The following is a 24,200-nucleotide window of genomic DNA, read 5'->3' on the forward strand; positions in this document are numbered from 1 at the left end:
GGCGCACGCCTTTAATCCCAGCACTCGGGAGGCAGAGCCAGGTGGATCTCTGTGAGTTCGAGGCCAGCCTGGGCTACCAAGCGAGTCCCAGGAAAGGCGCAAAGCTACACAGAGAAACCCTGTCTCGAAAAACGAAAAAAAAAAAAAAAACCTGAATTATATGGAAAATAACCCAAATTTATACAGTTTTTTAATTGCTTGCTTCCTGTGCATCAAGCTATTCTTTTTATTAATCTTAACTGTGATTAGTTTTATTTATTTTAAATTTTTATTTTATTTAAGTTAAAATACATATCTGTTTCACTATGACAAATTATTGTGTTTCTTACAGTATTGGGCTTTAACAAACTTACATTGCTTCTTTTTTCCATATTGATTCCACTATTTACCCACATATACTGTGCCCATCTGCCTCTCTCCCCTTATAACTAAATTCAGTGCTTTAATCAAATCAACTTCATGTTGAATTTTTTTCAGAATTAGTTTATACTAATCTACTTTTGCTTATAATGTTGACTGAATATAAAAAAATTAATTTAATTGTTAGATTGACTTGTGATTTACTGAAGCTGGTCATCTGATTCCTATGAAGAATGTAAACTACTTTTAATATATTATTTGTTTCTAATTATTATCTAAAGAGAGAATTAGTTAAAAGCTAGGAAAGAACTCATATAGTCAAAAATTTAGGTCCTGCTGATGTTAAAAACACTAGAGCGTCTGGAGAGTCAAAGACTGACCAGTAGAAAGTACTTACTGCTAAGGTCATTGATGTTAAAGGTGTCGTAGGTGCCATTAAAGCCAACATAATCAGTTTTATCAGAGTTTATCAAAAAGGTGACAGTAACTAGGTTGGAGAAAATTCGAATTGTTCCAGGATTAGTTTCCACAAAAGAGGCTGTGAAAGAAAATATTGACAAATGACTATAAGCATATTCTGTTTCTACCCACAAAGGGAAAAGATGAATTACTTTACTAAGTATGTTCCTCTAAAAGCCACAAGTTGAGAAGTTATAGGGCTAAAGGTAAACTTTGTGTCCCATACCACAGTAACGAGAGCTAGCACAGGGACATCACATGGAAGTAAAAAGTGCATGGTTTTTGAAGTGAAAAGTGCTATATATCCACATAGCAGTAGAAACTCAAAACAATAATAGACAATGTAAGAATTGCTTCTATGGAATTGATACCGATTGTATTATTGTTCTGCTTTAACTCTGCCACCTATAGATTATCTTTCCACTTTTGATTCTCAAGCATTGATATGCTTGTAGTATTAATTGAAATCATATAATTTATAAAATTATCATTACATGAAATGGTTTTGCAACAATGTATAGCTTACCATGTCCATCATCAAAGGTAGTAATATCACATTTAGGAGAATAAAAATTGGGTTTTGGGGAGGGGAATGTCCACACATTTAAATGAGTCATGTTCAGGTACACAAAAGCACACACTTTAGATGGGCAATCTGGAGTATGTATCAAATTCAGGCCTTTGAAAAGTGTCAAACTTCAGATGGAGGACACATCATTGCTATTCATTTTCTTTTAAAGAGATACATCATGAAATATTGAAAAATATGTACTTCTGCACAAATTAGTAAAAGTTCATGTTATAATGGCAATTTCAACAAAACCCAGTGGAAATATCAAACTCAAACACTGAGCCATGTATTAATATTCCATCCATGATGTATCGTTCATTCAGCTTTTGCTCATGAAGACTTATGTTGGCTAGGAGACCTAGCAGTGTATGTAACTCATAACCAGCATTATTCTCATATTGAAAATCTCGTGCAATCACTTAAGAGATATGAATACTATAGAAGCTTTGCCTTAAGCCTATCTGCCTCATTCCTGCCACCATGTTCATTTCCTGTACATTAAAATTCTTATACACAGTGGCTTCTGGGGGGATCAAATGAAGGTGGGCACATAACAGCATCCTTGACAGTGTGTTAGATCCCACATTTGCAAATGTTAAGGATCAGGTTTAGATAGTTCAAGACTTTAGTTCATGAAGCTCATTTATCTGCTTTTGGTATACAGACATCTCTGGAAAAAGTGTAGAGATTTCATGAAGCATTAATTATATTGAAAAACTCTTTTGACCCCAAGTGGAATCAGAACCACTGTGCCAGATGGAATGCTATGCACCAAAGAGGGTACCAGAGGGCTAAATGGTTAAGAGCTAGGCTCTGGAGACACTGTTGAATTTTGTCCCACTCCACGACTCACACTGTTTCTTTTTGTCCCCCTCGACTCTGATGTTGCGCACCTGCTTTCTGGGCAAACTTCTTCTAAGGGATAAATATTTGATTTCCACATGGAACGGTGGTTAGCACCTAGCAAACGCTCAGTGGGTGATCTTGTTTCCTTACCTCAGCAATTAGAATTTTAAGTCCCCAAAAGCAAAGGCTATGATTTATTTTTCGTGTGCCTCTGTCACATGGACAGATCAGAAGCACATTTTAGTTGATGACTGAGCACATGTATTAAAATATAAAATATAAATAAACAGAGTAGTTGAATATTCCTAAACTATACAAATATTTATGGAAAGAATTTACCTTATAATATTAAAAGCTGGATTTTCTCTAATATTACATTACAACAAATAGTATAATTTTCAGCAATATCTTTTTCTAAATTTACACTTGTATGGATTTTAATTTACATAAGATTGCATAACTATCATTGATCAAATAATCACTGGTTTTCTAACAGCAGTAACTCTGGTGGGTAATGTTAGGGAAAGAGGAGAGCCGAGAAACACGATAAAAATGCAAGGTGTTTAAAAAGAGTCCAAAGATAGAAATAGCAGATATTCCATAGATTAGGTTTCAACAGATGTTGTAAAAGACATTTACTATCTTTTATTTAGAAAGAAAATGCTGGCATTATTAGAGCATCAGCTTATGATGTAGAGGACTTCAACGATGCCCAACATTTAGCCTTGAGTGCCAACTGTGAATTCAGTATGGGGCCATGTGTTGATGACATGGAGAAGCAACTAGATGCCTCATTAGAAAAATCCAGACATTTTAGTTAATATAAGAAAATAACTTTGGAATTTATTTGCTATTGTAAAAATGTAATGGAAATAATCAAGAAAGCACTCTTAATTTTTCTAGGCAGTCTGATGAGGTGATTTTGTCAGTTGTGGACTGAGGCAATTCCTTAAATTAGCAACAAAATTTTTCATACAAATTATCATTTTCCAGAAAAATGAGTGAATGGGTACTTTTGAGTGTAGAAAAAGTGTGTCAATGAAAGCATAAATCTTATCAAAGCTGCTTTATTTTGGATATATTTGCATGCATTTTATTTAATTTTGTATTTGCTAAGGCTATTGCTATCACATGTTTTTAAGGAGACAAAACATTTCTGGCAAAGTCTGGTGAAACAGAACTCTTGTCCCAGATACCCAGCTACTTGGGTGAGTAAGGCAGGAGGACTGTAAGTTGAAGGCATTCGGGTGACACAAGGTGAATAAAACCATCCTAGGAAACTTTGTGAGACCAAGTTTCAAAGCTAAAGACAACAAAACTGAAGATGTAGTTCAAACATAGCCCTTTACCCAGCAGGTACCAAAGCTCTAGACTCACCCTTGTGCCTCAAATATTACTGATTATTTTAGGTACTAGTGGAAAAGAGACCACTGCTCTCAGTCCATCCCTTTAATTCTCAACATGGCTCTTTATTAAGACCACTGAATTAAGATCATGTCTTCATGACTAGAACCTAAAGAGCAAGATTTTGACCTAACTGCTTAGCAATCTATTTAGAAGTATTATCTAAAAATTACTGACAAATACTTCTGGAATTTATCTATTTTGACTATCTTAATAAAGTATATAACAACTATTTTTGGGACACTGGGTAATTTTCTTCCCTTATAATTTCTTTAGATAATTTCCCCAGATTTAAGTAAGAGATATATACATTCCCCAATATGATAAAATAAAAACTGTGTTGGTTCTTTATATTCTGAATTAGAATTCAGTGATTACTATCTAGTAAACATCTCTCAAACAAAGGAATATATAAAAAGCAGTTTTGAAAACATGTGCTTGTAAATTAGTTATTAGTTGCCTTTCAATAAAAATAAATATAAAGTTATTGTAAATTCTTTTGGCATCCATGATCATACAATATATTATCATGGTGTAAGAATATAAACCTGTTAGTTTAAGTTTAAATAAAGAAATCCCATGTTTTTATAATTCAATCCACAGGCTAAATATTAGAGAAATCATTGTTATTATTTAAGAGTGAGTGTTTTGATTTTAAATGACTTTTCTCATTTTTTCTTGTTAAAATTGATATTTTATATTTTTAATTTGAAACATTTTGTGTAGAATCTTAAGTGACTGTTATAATTTAAATGGACTTTTATAAACTCATTCTCTTTGTGAATATTAGCTTCATATAACATTATTGTGATAATTCCTTTTGTATTATGACATTCATATGCCTAATTATCTCAATGTTTGCTTAATGTTTAACTACAAAGCTAAATACACAAAAATACATTTTAAGGAACTAGGTATTTTAAGAGTAATGGAACATAAAACATTTACCTCTATCTGTAGGAAAGTTAGATTTTTATCATCCGTATAATATATTTTATTACACTTTATATGAATTGGGGGGCATTTATTGAGATGACTGAAACTGATTTACACATTGTCGGGGATGATTCTAGCTAGCATCTACTTATGATGTATTAGATTTGGTGATATCTAGTTGAGCCATAGTATTTAACCATCTGAGTTATGGCAATATTTATTTTAGGGAACGGTAGTTTTAAGCTACAGAAACAGATTGTCAGTTGAATGTTCTATTTGTTTAAGTGAATGTGAACACATGATCTTATGTGTTGTAGGCATCCTCATTACAGTGTTTCTCTTGGACTGCTAGAACACAGTACATAACTCCACTGAATTTAAAGGTTAAACATTTTGGGTTGACTTCTGTCTCTAATATTCTCTCTCTGAACTTAACATGTTCCCCTTTATTTCACTTCACTCTTCTATAATATGTGTGTTGCAATCATGTTAATAATATTAAATCAGAGAGTTTACACAGATTATCCAGTACAATATTAGGTCAACAATATGCACTAAACGTCTGTATCTTTGGGATATGCTTTAATATTTATCATTAATAAATCAATCAAAACCTTTTAACTAGATTGGAATCGTTTTTCATCATTTATACGATTCAAAGGTGAAATCACTGATTTTTAATATCAAGACTTACTTACAACTGATCTTCCTGGACTATTTCGCCACAGTTATGGGGATAGCTGATTACTCCATGTTCTGTTTTCTATTTAAGTTCCTCGGGAATTTTTCCTCTAATTTCATTCTATGTGATAACCAGGCTGTGCAGTTTAGGCCACTTGGAATGAAGTTCATGTGTTTGGTGTGGACCACCAATCTATTCCCTGCCTTTCCTCAGCTCCATCACTGTCAATGCACTAATGACAAACTGTTCTATGTAGTGTCATGAAAAAAGAGAGTGAAATCTTAAGGGCTATTTGATTTTAATAAATGGGGTCAACATTTAAACAATGAATGACACCTAATTTAAAAAAAAACTTTCACATGATTTTAAAAACATTAGTTTTACTGCAAAAAGTCACACACAGCACCCATTTCCTATTTTTGACAGTGACAACCATCTTTATTTTAGTGACTTAAATGTTAACTTAATATTCTAATCAAAATTCAAATAGGAACGTTACCATTCTCAAGGCTTCTCATTCATTTTCATTGTTATAACCAACTATAAGTTTGTTTTAACTTACCTCTTAAAATTTTGCTGGGTCCTACGCCTTCATAAATGTTTAGCACATCTGTATAATGTGAAATAAAAGATCCAAAGCTAATTCTAATGGAAAGTCCTTGATGTACACTAAATTAAAAGAAAAAAAAGGTAAAAGTCTTTAAGCTGTGATAAATCTCAATACATTCTACAATTTGATTGTATTTTCCATTCTGTGACAAAGCATATGGGGTAAGCTATTCTACAAATTTTACTACACAATACAATACAGTCCTGTAACTACTACCAGAACATACATATTTAAGACTTTCTCATCTAGCACAATTGACACTCTGTATTCTTAAAACAAAACCTTTTCAATGCTCTGTCCCTCTGGCCCCAGTAACAATATTTTACTTCCTTCTATGAAGTTAGCAATTTTAAGTACTTCACTTAACTGAAAGTTATTATGAAAAAATTGTGAGGTATTTATCTTGCGTGGTTAGCTTATTTCATTTCATGGTCATCAAGTTTCAATCATGAATAGGAAACTCTTCCTTTCGTATGGCTGAATGAAGATGTCCCACAATATATATATATATATTCCACATTCCCCTTTCCATTTATCTAACTTAACAATATTAGTGGAATGTTAGCCACATACTTGCTGTCTTGTTTACCAGAAAGTCTCTGACTCCAAGTCAGATTTGTTGACTCATCCTCGCATTCTCTAATATTTGTATGCACTATAATATGATCATGGACTGAATGATGTCAGTGTAACTTATAGTGATAGTTTATAGCAAGAAATAAGATGAGTTCATTGCAAAGTTTCAGTGTGATGAAGTTATTATGTTGTGTGTGGCAATAAATTTATAAGTCTATGAGAGTAAGTTAAGTAGATATGGCAGAACATATGTGCCCAGACTTGCTTTGTGTCCACAGGAGTATGACATAGGCAGATAGATCAAGTTGGAGAGGAGAAGCCCCACCAGATCGAGAGGTGGAGAGGAAGGATGATGGTGGTGGCTGCTTATTTAGTTTTTGATTCCTCTAGGGCAGTCAGAGAATTGTTGAGTTAACCTGCCCGTAAAACCACCAGGGAAGCTAGAGTCAATGCTCAAGAAGACAGAAAATGAAAAAATTATTTCTCATTTTTTAGTTGAAGTCCCAGTGTAGTCAAGAAAATAGTGACTTCTTTATCTGAAATAGCTTTGAGACGATAATTCATATGAACATCAGAGAAGCATCCTTAGAGTCGTTTTGCTCATTGACGTCCTCTGCCTTTTAGAGGAAGAACTTAGGAAAGAGAGGAGAAGAACAATTCCATACGGTTCCCTGCTATCTTCTGGATCACAAAAGCCAATTCACTTAATGTAAACAGGACAACAGAAACATCTGAGAGATGGAGAATTAGCCTCTCCCAGGTTTTAAGCCCCTTGTTGGTTACTCAATGCAAAATGGTCTGCCCTGAAATCATATACACACAAACAATAAAAATGGACTAAGCAAGTACATTTATGTATTTGTGAATCTCTCTGCATATATATATATGTGTGTGTGTATGTATGTATATATATATATATATATATATATATAATAACAATGATCTAAGGAAAAGTGGCATCAATTTGAGAGGTGATGAGTGGGGAGACATAGGAGGGGTAGAATGTGAAAAAGGAAGAGCAGAATGATGTAATTATATTTTAATTAAAATTATAATTACAAAAACAAAAGAAATAATTTAAAATATATTAATATCTGTATTATATATGAATATGTATTGTAATCTTATATAAATAGAAGCACTTATGAAAATAAGACTAATAGGAGACTATAATCTTGTGTTGTTATAATATTAGGCATTTTTGTTTCCCTGGGATATTTTTTTTAAAGAAAATAGATAATTTTTTAAATGTAATGTTCACACCTTCATATTTGTATCTTAACTAACCTTGCTGTAGGCCACTTGATATGTGCTAAACCTGTTTTGTTCATTATTGTATTTTATAATGACTTTGATCCTATAGCTATAGATTCTGAACAATGTGGATATGGAAATTTGGGGTGAAAGATACTTGTTTATGTTTATGAATGCACACATCCTGAATCTGAAGAAGCTAGATGTGAAAACACAAGACCCATCTTTGTTGTCCGTGTTACAGGACACTGGTCAGCTGTTAAATGTAGTTATCAATTTAAGGGTAGGCAAACTCAGTGTCCCAAATATTTTACTGGCATATTAAGTGTTTTCGTCTCTAAACTTGTATAAAACTCATTGTGTTTATTTTGATCCTTGGGGAGGGGGCGCAGATAGTAACTAGTTTTAAAAAGAGAAAAGCTAAATTATTTAATTGACTGATTAGATTAAGACTGATCATGATGTCTTGATAGCTTGTTTTGGGGTGGTAGTTTAGATCCCAGTAAACTACTGCTCTTTCTCATACAAAGCTTTTCTTTTTTTCTTCTTTTTTTATTTAATCTTTTTTTTATTTTTCTTTATTAAGAAATTTTCTACTCACTCCACATACCACCCACAGATCCCACCTCCTCCCTCCTCCCCCTGAGCCCTCTCTCTCAAGCCACCCCATATCCCCCAAATTAAGGTCTCCCATGGGGAGTCAGCAGAGCCTGGCACACTGAGCCTAGGCAGGTCCAAGCCCCTTCTCACTGCACCAAGGAAAGCTTTTCATGGTACAGAGTAATTTTTAATGTTAAGATCGAAAGAGGAACTTTGAGACAATCTACCAGTTGATGGTTAGTGAAAACTATATTTATTTAAACATACTGTAGAAAGGGGAAATATTATGTTGGAGGTTTTTCAGACTGAAGATCAGGACATAGACAGTGGTCTCTTACCTGATGATCCAGCGGCAAACACCATCTGACCCGTCTGGCTTTGGGTAACGATCAGCTTGGAAAGGCCCAGAATTTCCCATCAACAAAAACCTTCCATCACAAGCTGTGGCTGTTTGAATATGTCAGGTAATATTAGATATAAGATGTCATGGAATAGGAGGGATTAAGTCTCTTGGTTGTAAACAATATTCACAACACGCCCCTTTCTTTGGAGGCTTTGATCTGCAATTCCCATGACAGTGTACGTTAAACAAGCAAAAGTGAATTAAAATTTCCATCTTTTGCAAGGTTCTTAAACACTAATACAGGCCATGTAAGCAGCATCATAAAAATTAGAAAGGAATGCAATAAAAAGAGGAGAAAGCAGAGCACTTTAAATAGTTGTAATAGCCATTTGCTATGCTGGGGAATTTAGCTCTTCTCCAGATTTATTTCTGACTGTCTCAAGAGAAAGGGAGTCAACAGTGTTATGCTGCACAACCAGATTCGTAATTTTCCAAAGGATGGAGATTATTCTGTGTTTGTTGGACTCAGTTGCAGTGCCCTCAGGAGCAGAAGACTTTTCTGTGCTTCCTCAGACTTGTATACTTGCAGAAGATGGAGTCATATGGATTCATGTGACTGAGTTGCTTAATCAGTCATTCTGCAACTAAACTGTGTTTGTTTCCAAATGTCCCCTTGCCTGTGAACAGTTTATGAAAGAGCCAAGTAAGAGAGGGTGACTGACAGGAAGCTGGCATCCTTGACACCTAGGCAAGTATCTGTGACTGCTTTCAGGGGACCATCATCGTCTTAAGTTGCTAGGATTTTTGTATCTTTTGTATCACCATGTCTAGCCTGTCCCAAAGAATATGATCCATTTTTTTTTTTAAGCCATCAGACACCTTTCCTACATTCACAAAGCAGTCCTGATGGCATGCACTTGGGGCCCACCACGGGCTCCCTCTGCTGGCTCAATATTTACCAATTCGGTCTTTCTTCAGGCATTGACTTCTCCAGGACATAAGAATTAAACATGATCGGTGCAGACAAACCAAAGGTATCACATGCACACATACATGTGAGCGTGCAAACTACAAGAACCCTTGCCCACTTTCGGACAGCCCTGCATCTTGGCCTAAGAGCCGAGTCAGCATCATTTCTCTACGTAGGTCAGCTAAGAAGCAAACTTTCTTGCTGATACAACTCTAATCAGAAGAGAAACACAATTTAAAGAAATCTTACTTTACCTGTAGTCAGCTATAAGCTGTGCAAACCTAAATAACTAAAGACTAAATGCAGAAACTCGGTACGGCAGCAATCATTAATATGACTTTGTTAATAACACAAACTAGAATTAGAGCTCACAGCTGGGGTAAAAATCAATAAATAAGAGAGAGATCAAAGGTCAGTGTCTTACAGAGAAAATTCTTAAATTAGCTTATAATTTTTTTCTCTGAGTATGGATTGATGCATGAGGGCTTTGAGGTGGTGTCCTGCTGCTAAACATTGGAGTTGATTCTCAAGGGATAGCTAGGCCTCGGGGGTTCACTACCACCACTGATTAAAATGAATAAGATCACCTGTGCTCTGAAACACCTGCTGCCTGAAGATAGTTCGCTTGATTGATTTTTCTGCTACCTTGGCTAAACAATGACTTGAAACTATTTTTCAGAAATAAATACAACACTAACTTTATGATACATACAAAGGAATGGAGACAATAAGCACACAGAAACTTAAGAGTCCCATGAAAGCTGGATGACCTTAAGGTTTAATAAATATAAAGCCGCCATATACTGAAAAAATATCATGCAGATCATCGTGCGTTTAAAGCAAAGATAGACATTTAATTTTAATGCTGAGGCTCATCTTGTGACTCAGAAAAAAAGAATTTATTACTTTAAAATTTATTTAGAAACAATTTATCATCATTATGTTAGTAGTCTTACGATTAATTGTTAATATGAATTGTTATCAACTTATTTTGAAAATGAGAAACTTGATGAGGTTAAAGGTCAAACAATAAGTGAGACATGTTTTAAAATTATTTGATTTGTCTAATGTTGTTACATCATTTCCTATCTTTAAAGTTGTTAATCATCAGTACATAGGTTTAAAGCTATATGTCTAACTTTGATACAGATTATTGTTTTTGATGCACATTTGGATCATATTCTCTTGGAAAAGATTTTGTAAAATCCCAGAAAAACCAACAACGACAAAAACAAACCACAGTGCACAAATCACCATCTTCCTTTTTGAGTAGCTTAGTCCTATAAAATAGATGAAAAACATTCCACAGTCTATACTTCCAATACATGCCAACTGCACTTGAAAGTTTATAGTTCAACTCTGCATGCTTGAAATTTATCCAAGAACACTTGAATTTGGATTTCTGAGTGGAAGAATCTCAGGTGCAGTTACTTTCAGGTAAGCTTCTGTGAAACAGACACAGTACCTGTCTGACCTAATGGATATGGAATTTTCTTAATTTAGTACCTTGTTCAAAACTTCATCTTGAATCAATGTCAAGGAATATGAGGACACAATGGTAACAGACAAGGAACTAGTAGCCTTAAAACACCCTGCGAGCTATGTTCACCATCAACTTTACAAGCTCTATAAAGTTGACTTGTACTACACACTTGAGCTGCAACCCTAGCACTCAGGAACCATAGACAGAAGCGTCATAATAGTGAGCTCAAGGTCAGAGACTCTCCTTCAAAAAAGCAGAAATAAATCGAAAGGTGATAATGGGTCACACCAAAAATAGGCTTAATTCAGCCTTCCCTTTAAGTTTTCAAAACTGAATTATAGGTTAGACTTAAGTTAATGGTACTTTTCATTGCTTACAATCTGAATTTACACTTACATGATGATAGGCTGCAATGAAACTACATTATTTGATAAGATTCTTTCTGTAAGCTTTTCTAAGTGGAAGCAAACTGCAGTGAACTATAAATCAAAGAGAGATTCCATTTAGATTATCAGGATCACTGTTTGGTGTATTGTGTGTGTTATTTAAGTGTTTATTAACAATGTAATTAAAATGAGAACCATCACAACAAATAACAAAATAGATTCATTAAACACCATTTTTACCCCCAGAAAACATTGTTGCTGAGTTGTTACCCGTAGCTGTTTGTCCTACCTGTAGAATGGCAAGGGGAAAGGAAAAGAAGGAGGAAAAGTGGATGGTGTTCACTGATTTGATACTATGAAGTAGGGACAAGAGGAGTGACATTTGATGGGGAAAATATCGGAAAAGGTATTATGTTATTACTGTGTATTCCTAAGAATCGTGGTAGCTTAAGACAAGGTGAGATGGAAAGACGTGACCTCATCCCCTCCCTGAATCATGTGTGACTGGTCACAGTATTCTTTACAGAGTTCTCAAATGGGATTGCGTAAAATTAGTTACATCTAATATTGTGCAATTAAGTTTAAAAATAATATCTTTATTAGATTTTGTGTTCAAATATGCATATGGATATTGTACTAAATCACTCTTCACTAGTTTCAGCTAGATGAGACTAAATGTGTATGCACAAGTCTGTGCATGTGTGTATGCATGCATATGTGTACACATAAGTGTATACATGCATTCACATGTGTGCTGTGTGCATGTGTGTGCATACATGTGCTTGTGTGTATTGTGTGTGTGCATGTGTATGTGTACATGTATTTGTATGTAGTGTGTGTGCATGCATGTGTATGTGTACATGTGTGTGTGTGTGTGAGAGTGTGTGTGTGTGTGTGTGTGTGTGTGTGTGTGTGTGTGTGTGTATGTGTGTGTGTGTGTCCAGTCATGGAGAAGAAAAGATGAAGAAGAGTGAAGGAAGGTGGGTGGCCTTACCACACAGTTCTGTGTCTTCATCTGAACCGTCTGGACAATTCACTTCTCCATCACAAAATAAATCAGTTGCTATGCAATTCCCAGTGTTAGCACAGGGCCGTGAGTCAGGTTGGCACTCTATTGGAGCATTGCCTAAAAAATAAAGATTCAGATTGTAAGCATCTTGAACAGTAAATTTCCAATTGTTTTGGTATAAACAATGGCTGAGTATTTCTTGTGTGTTTTCCATCACTTTAGCTTTATAGTGGATTGATGGAGTTCACTTTGTAAAAAGGAATATTTATTTCACTTGATGAATCATTTACAAAAATTCAAGGCATTTTTGACAGAAAGAAATATTTCTTCACTGATGTTAAATGTGAATGTTGATGCCGTTCATTCTATTTTTGTAAACTTACAGTTTAGTCACTTAAATCCCTATGGTGGTTTGAGTGAGAATGGCTACCATAAGTTCATACGTTTGAATACTTGGTCTTCAGTGGGTGGAACTCCTTGGGAAGGATTAGGAGGTGTGACCATGTTGGAGAGGATGTGTCCTGGAAGCTAGCTTTTCAAACATTTCAAAAGTCATTCCCAGTTAGTGTTCTCTGACTCTCTCTCTCTGCCCCATATTTAGGGATCAAGATGTAAGTTCTCAGTTACAACCCCAGTGTCATGCCTGCCTGCCTGTCATGGTCCCCACCATGATGATCACGGACTCCAACCCTCTGATACTATAAGCCCCATTGAATGCTTTCATTGTAAACTACCTTAGTCATGGTGTCTTAACACAGCAATGGAAAAGTACCTAAGTCCCTAATTTTATATCTTGAGCAAGGTTGTGTTAGATGGGACATTATGTTGTAGAGTTTATTATAGCATCTAGTTAATAATTCATTTACTCTTTATTATTTGAAAACACAATGGAGTTAATAAAGTCTACACAGTCTGCAAAGGAAAATGTCATCAACAAAATCACTTTGAGTTAAGATAAAATGTCTACTTGAGAGTGCACTACATAATGAAAGTGGAGATTGGCTATTTCTGTTCCATAATTCTTTGCATCTTGTCACAGCCATTCCTTGGGATTTCAATGCAAACACATCCATCTATAGTGCTAGATCATAGTCTGTCTGCCCAGGAGCTTTCAGTTTGTAGCTCTCAGCCTGTTTATCCTTCAACTTCCTTGCTTCCATGGATATGATATAGAGAGACTGTCTTAGGTAGGGTTTCTATTGCTGTGAATAGACACCAAGACCAAGGCAACTGTTATAAAAGAAGATATTTAATTGAAGTGGCAGCTTACAATTCATAGGTTCAGTCCATTATCATCATGGCCGGACATGGGGGCATGCAGGCAGATATGGTGCTGGAGAGGTAGCTGCTACATGTTGATATGCAGGCAACAGGAAGTAGACTGAGACACTGGGCAGTATCTTGAGCATATATGAAGCCTGCCTCCACAGTGACACACTTCCTCCAACAAGACTATGCCTACTCCATAGGTCACACCTCCTAATAGTGCTACTCCCTTTGGGGGTCATTTTATTTCAAACCACCACAGAGGCATACTAAGACACATATACTTTTGGAAATTAGCTTTGAAATTCTAAGAATACGATATATTCTTATTTGTCTACAAGATAATATGTATCTTATTTTTCAGGGCAATGTGTAAATTTGAATGTTTTTGTTTGTGATTAGAATATCAAAGATGCTTTAAGGGTTTTTTAAAACTTAACTCCATAACATTTGTTTTGTTATTATTTCTAACTTAAAAAAAAACACTTTTACTTTTTATTTATTCTTTGAAAATATCATATATGTGTATAGTGTATTTTGATCATTTGTACCTCTAATTCCTCTCCAACTCATTCCAGACTCCTCCACCATGTCTCCTTCCCAACTTCACATCTTTTCCTTTGCTCCCACTGAGTTCTATTAGTGCTACTCCTAGTGAGTAGGGCTGTTCACTGGAGTTTTTAACATGAACAGAAACACTGTACTGCCATCTGCTGGGGCTTAAAACTATAACAAGCAAAATGAATTCAGAAATTTCATATGCTTTCTATAAGATCAATAGGGAAAATCAAATATTTGTATCGTGTATCCACAAAGCTAAATCTTGTTTGAGGACATTTATAGTCAGGGTTGATGAACATATAAATAACTAAATTAGACTTTAAAAAAACTGGTTCTGATTAAAATGAACATAAACCATTGGGAGACTAATGGAAAAGTTATATCTAAAAATAGCATAAAGATTGGAGTTATTTTAAAATGGCAGAAAAATCTCATTTAATAAAATAAAAATAGAAATAAATATGTTTATTAAATACAAATGCACATTATACTTAAAATATAAGAACTATTTATCAAGCAAGTCATTTAATTATTGTGTCTCAATTCACAAAAGGCACAATATTTGATAGCATGTCAGAAACTCTTGGTAAATAAATAGGTGGAAAAAAAAGCATTTCCTTTACATATCCATGTTTTTGTTTGTGATTAGAATATCAATGAATCTTTAAGCATTTTTGAAAATTTAACTTCATAACATTTGTTATTTTGCCAGAGGATCATAAGACTCTACGTATTTAGTGTTTAGAAGACTAAATTTGGGGAAATAAGTAGCTTGGGCTGTCTTTGGATCTTTGCTTCCCGAAGCTCTACATACCTCTCTATTGTCTGTTAACCTTCAAACCCACACTGGCAAGAGAGGGAAGAGAGGGTGCTTGCGACCCTTAGAGTCCTGTGCTGAGTGGTTTTATGTCAACTTCACTCAGTCTGGCGTCATTTGAAAACATAATATCCCAAGCAGATGGGCCTGTGAACAAGTTTGTGGTGCATTCTATTAACTAGTGGGCCCAGCCCACTGTGGATGGTGGTCCTGGGTTTTACAAAAAAGCAGATTGAGAAAGTCTCGGGGAGCAAGCCAATAAGCAACACTTCTCCATGGCTTCTGCATCAGCTCCTGACTCCAGGTTTCTGTTCTGTTTGAATTTGGGCCCTGACTTCCCTCAGTGATAGACTGATGTGGAGCTGTTAGCTGAAATAAACCTTTTCCTTTCCAAGTTGCTTTTGGCGTCGGTGTTTTATCACAGCTCTAGGAACTCCTACTAAGACAACCCTTGTAGTGATCATTAATCCACCAGTTTTTATGGCTACTTATGTCATGACAATCTACAGGGTGGAGATAAAAGATAGAAGGAGAAAAAAAGGTTTATGGTACAGCATAGCCTCTGTTCTCACGGAGCTTGATGTAAGAAAATAGTTCATTAATCATTTTTGTATTTTTTTTTTTCAGAGGAGTGGTGGAGACAGGTTGGTCTGAGGCCAGTCTCAAACTCCCTATGTAGCTGAAGGTGACCGACTTTCTGAGCATCCTGCTTCCATTTTGAGAGCGTAGGGATTGTAGGTGTATACAACCACATCCAGGTTATGATGCAGTGAAAAGTAACTCCCTAGGGTAAGCGGTAGGTAGGCACTCCACCTGCCAAGCTGCATGCTGATTAATTTTAATGAGGCACTAAGACCACAATTGAAAGCACTGGGAAGTAGGCAGAGGTTGAAACCATCTTCACAAGAGAATTCATATTTAAATTAGACTCTGAAGAATTCCTGGTAGTAACTGAAATAGACAAGTATGGAATATATGTGCTGGTATGACAGAAGGACCTGGAAATAAGACACACAGAAAAGTCTAATTTATCTAGTTGTGATGATACTGGGGGCATGTCATAAAAGAGTGAAGAAGGCTTAGAATTAGGAAAACTGTCTTTCCTTAAACGAAGACTACAATATACTTGTCAATGGATAAAATCTCTACATCCCTGGCTTGAGCAGTTCAATCAAGGGCACAATTCTTCCTAGATGCTTTTGGCCCACCATCATATCCTTCACAAAAACTGAGCATTACTTTTTTTCTCCTCTTCAACCCCAACTTCGACCACACAGTGGATTAGTGGCAAGATGTTGCATTTTGTGTGAAATAGAGAAAACCCACAGTATTGAAACTTTCATGTTTCTGAAATCATTGCCTGCTCCGTCAGCAACAAAGGACCACTGTGTAGGAAGCCTTCAAGCACAAGAGCAAGTGCCCCCAAAGAGCCCCTCCAGGCATACTGCAGCAGCCAAGAAATCAATCTGTGTAATGTGGCCTCAGCTCCTGTCGCTCCCTTCTAGTGCTCCAAATTGGTTAGTAAAACTTTACAGTAATTGGCAACAAAGGCAGCTGAACAAAAGAACATAACCCACATGGACTTTTTACCTGTTATCGTATAAAAAATTCTCTTTGGCAGAATTTATTATAGTACTAATGCCGAGTATATGATGCATGTGTTTGTTGATTTTTCTCAAACTCTGTCTTCAAGGCATATAAAAATGGGAATAAACTTAACATCCCTGAAAGACATATTCATAATAAATTACTGCTTGGAAACTGCAGTTTTCAAGTTTAATTGCCTTGTTCCTCCCTATAAATCTATAGTGTCTTGCTGTATGAGAGGAATAAATGAGAGGTATGATTCAGGACTCATGTGCTACATGAACTTAATGCAAAGAAGAATATGATATTTTACTACCTAGTTATCTTTCAATAAGTCTTTATGAATTAATTAAAGCAATTCAGTGAAAGGAAATAGTCAAAAATAATATTTTGTTGTTGCACAAGTTACCGGATATAAATGAGCACCACCAATTTTAGATCATATTTGAAATCTAGTATTGGGAAAAAACTCTTTCTTTTATAATAATATGCAGCTGCTGCTATTATAATTGTTACTATTTTGATGTAAGTCATTAGGAATAGGGTGAAGTGACCTAATTGGTTCTGACCTCCTCTGTGTGAGTTGCTGGGCTGTCCACCATGAAATGGTATATGAATCTCTTCTCTTTTTATTTTTAGTCTACTTTGTCATTACAAGAAATATTCAGGAACAGTCTCAGGCATGTATTTGAATATTTATATCCTATGTATATTCTGTGTATAAAGTTAGAAGATACTATATAGTTTTGCAAGTACGTAAGGAGTAATTGGTAGAGTTAGTCAGTGAGGAAATTGGACCATGCCTTACCAAGAATGAATACTCTTATATAACTTTTTTATGTGATACTAAGAATTATAAATTAGAGCTTAGTGCATGCTTGGCAAGTTCAGTACAAGATACACCTCAATGTTTATAATACTTCTTCACCTTTATTTTGACTATCACTTGCTTATTTTTAATAAGACAGATAAGCTCAAGTGTATGTTGACCATATTCTTGTAACTCAAATGATGGGGTATTTGGATTAGTTTTCTTTACCCTCTTTTCCTTTAGACTGAAGGCACTGGGTATACACTCAGCTAGGTTTCACTATTGTTTGACTGTTTTCTTCAACACAGTTCAGGAGAAAACGTTCATGGCTTCCTTTTTGTTGTGATATTTCTAGTGTTTATTGTCCACCCCTGAGTCATTCCATGGATTTCTCTTATAATATTTTATGCCTCTAAATGGACCTCAGTAACTCAGTTAGATGAATCATGTAATGAGTCTGTAAACTGAGGAATGGGAAACAGGACACTAATTTACAGGCTTGTTGCTTATTTTAAGGTTTCTGGAGGAATGTCTTGAAACATTTTAGCTACCTTTTCAGTTTAGTTTGACATAAATGACATTAAATTATCAACTGACTTTTTTCAAAGTAAATTATTATTCTTAATAGAAGTTGAATGTGTAAAAATGTGGTTTTTGGAACTTTTAGTATTTCTTCACATTGCAAAAATGAATGTGGGCTACATGACCATTTTCCATATGTAGGGCTGCTCTGTGGCTGTGCCTAAACATAACTGTGGGTACGGCCACACTTATGAACTTTCTATGGGCTCTGGGGTTGTTATTATTGGCGGTGATAAATCATTTTAATTAATGAATCATGTTTTAATTTGCATTCAAACATTGCACCAGTACACATTGTATAAGAATTATCAATTCTAACTAAGAGGGACTATTTATAGTTTCAGAAATATTGTTCTGGTATGTCTGTAATCTGAAATGTAAAATTTAGTGAGATAAAAGAAGAACTGAGAAAGTACAATAATAGTAGATTTCCATGTCCTTCATAACAGCATGACACCATCATTTGCCTTGCCGCTCCATGTTACCTGGGACATGAGTTACCCTTTTCCAGTGCATCCATTCTATATACAGTACTCATCCATAAGTCACGAAAAAGTTGTCATTACACATTGTTTTTGAGTCACACCGCTTACTTATTAGTGACTTATATTTAATAACTGACCCAAACATAAGAAATCACAACACTTAAACTTTGGATAGGTCATTTGAACATCATAAGGTGGTTTCCAAAATGCAAAGGTAAGTTTATCAGAATAATATACACGTATGCATAAGAGAAGACATAACACATATGGATACTTGTCCATGTACAGTAGTTTTACCCCTTGATTAAGACAATCATTACCAGAAATGTAATATAATAACTGCGTTTAATATAGACAATGTACTAACATCCCACCTTGGCTTAGCTGGCCTCAAATATGCTCAAAGAACTTGTATTAAGTTATAACTGGGTAAAATCATGCAAGAGAAAACTTACTTTATATTAAAGCATTGTGTATTTTATATATTTACTAAATATTAAAATTACAAATTAGAATGCAACACAGCATTTTATACCATAAAAATGGCTAATTTCTTAATTTGAACCTCTGTTAAGTCTGTGACCGTCTGCATAGGAGTTTAATTTTACCGCTGTTTTAGGCATCTGCTGGGGGTCTGAGAATTTTTAGACAATGGGGAGAGAACAATTGGAGGTGGTGATTTTGACATTCCTGAGTTTACTTAAATGTTAGGACTCACGCCATTTATCAAGAAGATTAAGTAAAGCCCAGAGAAAACAAGTCTCACTGTCCTGACATTGACTACCTGAACCAGGATGACATCAATGAGCATGACAAACTGGACAAGGAAAACCCCATGAGGCCTCAACCCTACACAAAGAACTATGGGAAACTGAGGAAAGCTGGAAGTGGAAGAGGTGGTCCTCCCCAGGGACTAGTACACCATTTGTCATTGAATGCCAAATGGTCAGTCCTGAAATGAAAACACACATACAGTGACATTATATGTACTTAACAGGCTATATTTTGGAACACACACACACACACACACACACATATATGTGTGTGTGTGTGTGTGTGTGTGTGTGTGTGTGTGTGCGTGCATGCGCACACACACGTGCATGTGTATGAAAACACATATATGCAAGCAATAACAATTAGTGAAAAATAAGCCATCAATTTGAAGGAGAGTATGTAGGGGTATGTGGGAGCATTTGGAGGGATGAAAAGGAAGGGAGAAATGTTGCAATTAAATTATAATCTTCAAAAATAAGCAACAACAACAACAAGAAAAGCACAATGGGCAAATTACTAGGACTCTAGAGAAATCGACACTTCAAAGACTGATTGGGGAAGGGCAACATGGCTCAGAGTAAAGACACTTGCTGTCAAGCCTGATGATTTGAATTTGATCACTGGTCGGACCCACATGGAGAATGAGAGAACTGACTCTAACAAGTTGTCCTCTGGCTTCTAGGTGTGCACTATGAGACACATGCCCTTGTACTCATGGGACAAATAAATTGATAATATAAGAAAATAACATCCTGGAAACTATCTTATATTACACTCTTACTAAAAAAAAAAAAAGACTTAATGAATCCAACAGTACTTTATTACTGACTTATGACAGTACTACATTTATAGAACAGCCCTAAGTTGTATGCAGAGAATACAGTCAAAAGAACAGAAATCTCAGTGTCTGATGAAACGGGCATCCTTTTGAGAAAACACTTCAGGTCTAGTGGTTACATCCCTGGCAAGAGGCAATAACCATGGTTTTAAAAATCAGAATGCAAGAGTAAAGTCAGACAACCAAGGTTATTAGCCTCCGATATTCAACCATGTTCGTGAAACTTTATGCTTCAGCTGCAAATTATTAAGTCCAGTTTTTCTTCTTTAGAGAGCATTATTAAACTGCTGAAGCATCAGATAGTTTCCAAGTATTGGTGAAAATGCAAATTTAAAAATAATACTATGAAGACTCACTTGAAGTCACCCTAGAAGTCCTGACTATTGGTTCATCTGCAAAAATAGGTAAAATTAAAATAATTTATATATTTTAAGTGGATATTAGCTATTCATTATTTATTTCCACTGCACAATATTTTACCTTGACACTTCTAGCTTATTCTAAATTATTAGCACATGTTAATTTATTATATATAATTTTATGCAAATATAGAGATATAAATTTATGTTTTATTTTAATTTTTACAGCTATTATCAATTGACCAATAATTGTGCATATGTGTGGCAATCAATATGACACTCTAAGAACAAACCTGATGTTGCTGCAGCAGTCACTGTTGAGAAGTTTCCCGAAGATGCTAGAAGGAAGCAAAGTTGATTTGCTACTTGGGCTTATGATTTAAATTTATTGTAAAACATGGTTACAGTTTGGGTAGCTTTTCATATGTCACTTGGGTTGTTGTTGATGTTGCTTTTGTAGCACCTATTGTAGATATGCGATTAAGACTGACCTGAAGTTGCCAGTGGACTGCAAAGACAAGTGATATTATAATAATATCACATACTTTAATAAAATGTTATGTGTATACTGTTTCATGTTTCATCCAATGGGGCTGGAGAGATGACTGAGCAGTTAAGAGGACTGGTTACCATTGCAGAAAACCTAGGTTCCCTTCTCATCATCCATACAGTGGTTCACATCCATCTATGACTCCAGTTCCCAGGGATATAGTACCCTCTTCTGAGCTCCATGGGTACTAGGCATGCACTTAGCATGGATGCAGATAATCAGACAAAACATTCATTCATAGAATATAATAAAAATGCATCTAAAATATAATATTTCATATAATTTTAGCTTATTGTGAATTATTAGTGTATATTAACTCAGATATGACCTTTGTATCTAGATCTAAAGATAATTATTTTATGATTTTTAAAATTTGTCTTACAGCTATTAAATAGTTGATGAATAATTGTGCACATTTATATGGTACAATGTGATGTAACCTTCATTGTGCTGTTAAGGACTGAGCCCACCTCAAGTCAATGCAGGAATTGTTGCTGTAAGAACCCAGGATGCTTAAAGAATGTAAAACTGATTTGACAATTGATTTTAGTACAGTGGTGGCACATGCCTTTAATTCCAGCACTCAGGAGGCATGGGAAGCTGGATCACTGTGAGTTTAAAGCCAGCCTGGTCTACAAAGAGTTCCAGAACAGCCAGGGCTACACAGAGAAACCCTTCCTGAAAAGTCAAAATAATAATAATAATAATAATAATAATAATAATAATAATAATAATGATAATAATGCAAAAGATAATAATTATTTCTCTTTTTGATATTTTGTGTTTGTTCATTTTGTTCTTCAGTTTTTAACATGTTTGTTTCTAGACTTCTAGAAGTGCCCCATAACAGGTGCACACACACATACACACATGCACACACATGTGAACATAAACATGTACGCACACATGCACACACATTCTCACAATCAAATCATAAATAAAATAAATAATAATATTATTAAAGCTGACCTGAAGTTGTCATAGAACTGCTGGTTGTCAGCTTATCTGCAAAGATAAGTGAGATTAAAATGATTATTATGTATTTTAGACTGGTTATACACAGACTTTCTCATAAATAAATAATTTATTTTTATATTTCATCCAAGAAAGTTTCAGCTTATTAGGATTTAATACTTATTTATGTATCTGAATCTAAGGATAAGCCTTTTATGCTTTATTTTAATGTTTTACAATTATTTTAGTTTAAGATAATTTTGCATATTTATGGGATTCAATGTGATGTGTTTGATACATATCTACAGAGTGAGATGATTAAACTAGATTAATGAACTAATGGGACAAATTTATCAGTTCATGTACTTTTTTGTTGATTTTCACAATATTAAAATGTAGTTTTAGACTTTTACCTACTCTTTTTTTTTTAAATAGAGGATGTATTCAATGGCCATTAAGTAAACACCAGGATTCACTAATTCGTATGCCTATGAGCTAAAAGGTTCTATGTTTGATACAAGTGGGGGTGTGCTTAAACCAGAAGATGAGAAATCAAGAGACAACTTTCTGTTTTCCGAGACTGATACAACCTTTGTGACCTTGGGCATGTTATTTGTTCTTTATTAAAAAGAAAAACAGATGTACTTGTTTTTATTTACGTGTGTAGGTATCTCACCTACATGTATATTTGTGCACCGTGTGTGTGTGTGTGTGTGTGTGTGTGTGTGTGTGTGTGTGTGTGTGTGTTTGTGTGTCTGTTTGTGCCTGTGTGTGTCTGTGTGTGCACAGTGCCCAGGGAAGTCAGAAGGCATTGGAGTCCCTCGACGTGTAGTTATGGATAATTGTTAGCTGTAATGTGTATGCTGGGACCCAACTCCAGTCTTCTGCCAGAGCAGTAGGCACTTTTAACCACCTACCTATCTCTCTGTTTTCCTATTTATTCTTTTATGTTTTTTTCAGTGTGAAAATTGTTACTTCCATAATGGGTGTTCCAGAAAATTAAATGATGTGATTATTGGTTCAAGTATGTACTGTATAATACTTGTCTCAAATATTGTGGAAATGTCATGACTATGGATAACACTAAAAGTGTTACCATTATGAGCTTATGACAATTGCCATTTCTTAATGATATGTAGATAAGATTGACATTTAGGATAACTTTTGCAATATTCAGGGGAAGATTAGTAATCATATAATTTTCAGAATGCTGATTTCAAAGAATTTATAAAACGAAGTGGTTGTTAGGTTTGGTTGTTAGCAGAACCACAATGAATTTTCAGATTTTCCAGTTGCTTTTTTTAATACTTTTCTCATTAGAGATTACATTTACATTTTTTTTTTTTTTTTTTGGTTTTTCGAGACAGGGTTTCTCTGTGTAGCTTTGCGCCTCTCCTGGAACTCACTTGGTAGCCCAGGCTGGCCTCGAACTCACAGAGATCCGCCTGGCTCTGCCTCCCGAGTGCTGGGATTAAAGGCGTCGAAATCACAGAGATCCGCCTGGCTCTGCCGCCCGAGTGCTGGGATTAAAGGTGTGCGCCACCACCGCCCGGCTACATTTACATTTTAAGATAACTAGTGTTCATTGTAAAAAGAGTTTGATAATTTTTCAAAAAGAACTCTTCTAATAGTGATGTTACCTCGATTAGACATGAAGAAGTTCTAAATACTACGAGCAGGGATTGAAATCTAAATAAAAGTGACAGTGACAGATGCCGAAGGTAATCAGTTAGCACTACAGTTGGTTTTCTTTTTCCAAAAAGAGTGGAATATATCTTTTTATTGTTTTAATGGTTTTATCTCCAGGGCCTCATGACGTGGGTCAGCTGTGGAATCATACACACATCATATAAAGTTTAAAATAAAACAGGAGTATTGAAATCTGAAATATCTGTACTTGGCATAAGTAAGTTGGTATTAATATTCTCAGCTATATTACTCTTAACTCAAATATAACTTTCATAGTTTAAAATGAAGACTAAAGATCATACCAAGGTGCAGACATAAAATGTATTCTTTTCTAATGTCGTGAAGGGTTGAAGAGCACTGAGGGCAGGCAAAATGGCTTTGTCAGAAAAATGCCTGTCATGTGAGCATGAGGAACTGAGTTCAGATTCCCAGGACTCT

The 24,200-nt window shown here is 35.2% G+C and overlaps 1 protein-coding gene across 2 annotated transcripts in view; it reads right to left on the minus strand.

Moving 5' to 3' along the window:
- The window catches only part of Tmprss15 (transmembrane serine protease 15), a 112,184-nt gene that overhangs the window by 69,830 nt on the left and 18,154 nt on the right, over positions 1 to 24,200 (minus strand). Inside the window, exons 6-11 of one of the 2 annotated variants that reach the window (XM_052739823.1) lie at positions 22,089 to 22,124; positions 20,863 to 20,907; positions 12,475 to 12,606; positions 8,637 to 8,745; positions 5,821 to 5,927; positions 758 to 898 (exon numbers count right to left, since the gene is read on the minus strand). In XM_052739823.1, the coding sequence (XP_052595783.1) occupies positions 758 to 898; positions 5,821 to 5,927; positions 8,637 to 8,745; positions 12,475 to 12,606; positions 20,863 to 20,907; positions 22,089 to 22,124 (570 nt within the window). The remainder of the gene's footprint in view (positions 1 to 757; positions 899 to 5,820; positions 5,928 to 8,636; positions 8,746 to 12,474; positions 12,607 to 20,862; positions 20,908 to 22,088; positions 22,125 to 24,200) is intronic. The other variant, XM_052739824.1, reaches the window with a different exon arrangement.

This window comes from Peromyscus californicus, unplaced genomic scaffold (assembly GCF_007827085.1).
Source record: "Peromyscus californicus insignis strain IS unplaced genomic scaffold, ASM782708v3 Scaffold_16__1_contigs__length_79575227, whole genome shotgun sequence".
Taxonomy (NCBI): Eukaryota; Metazoa; Chordata; class Mammalia; order Rodentia; family Cricetidae; genus Peromyscus; species Peromyscus californicus.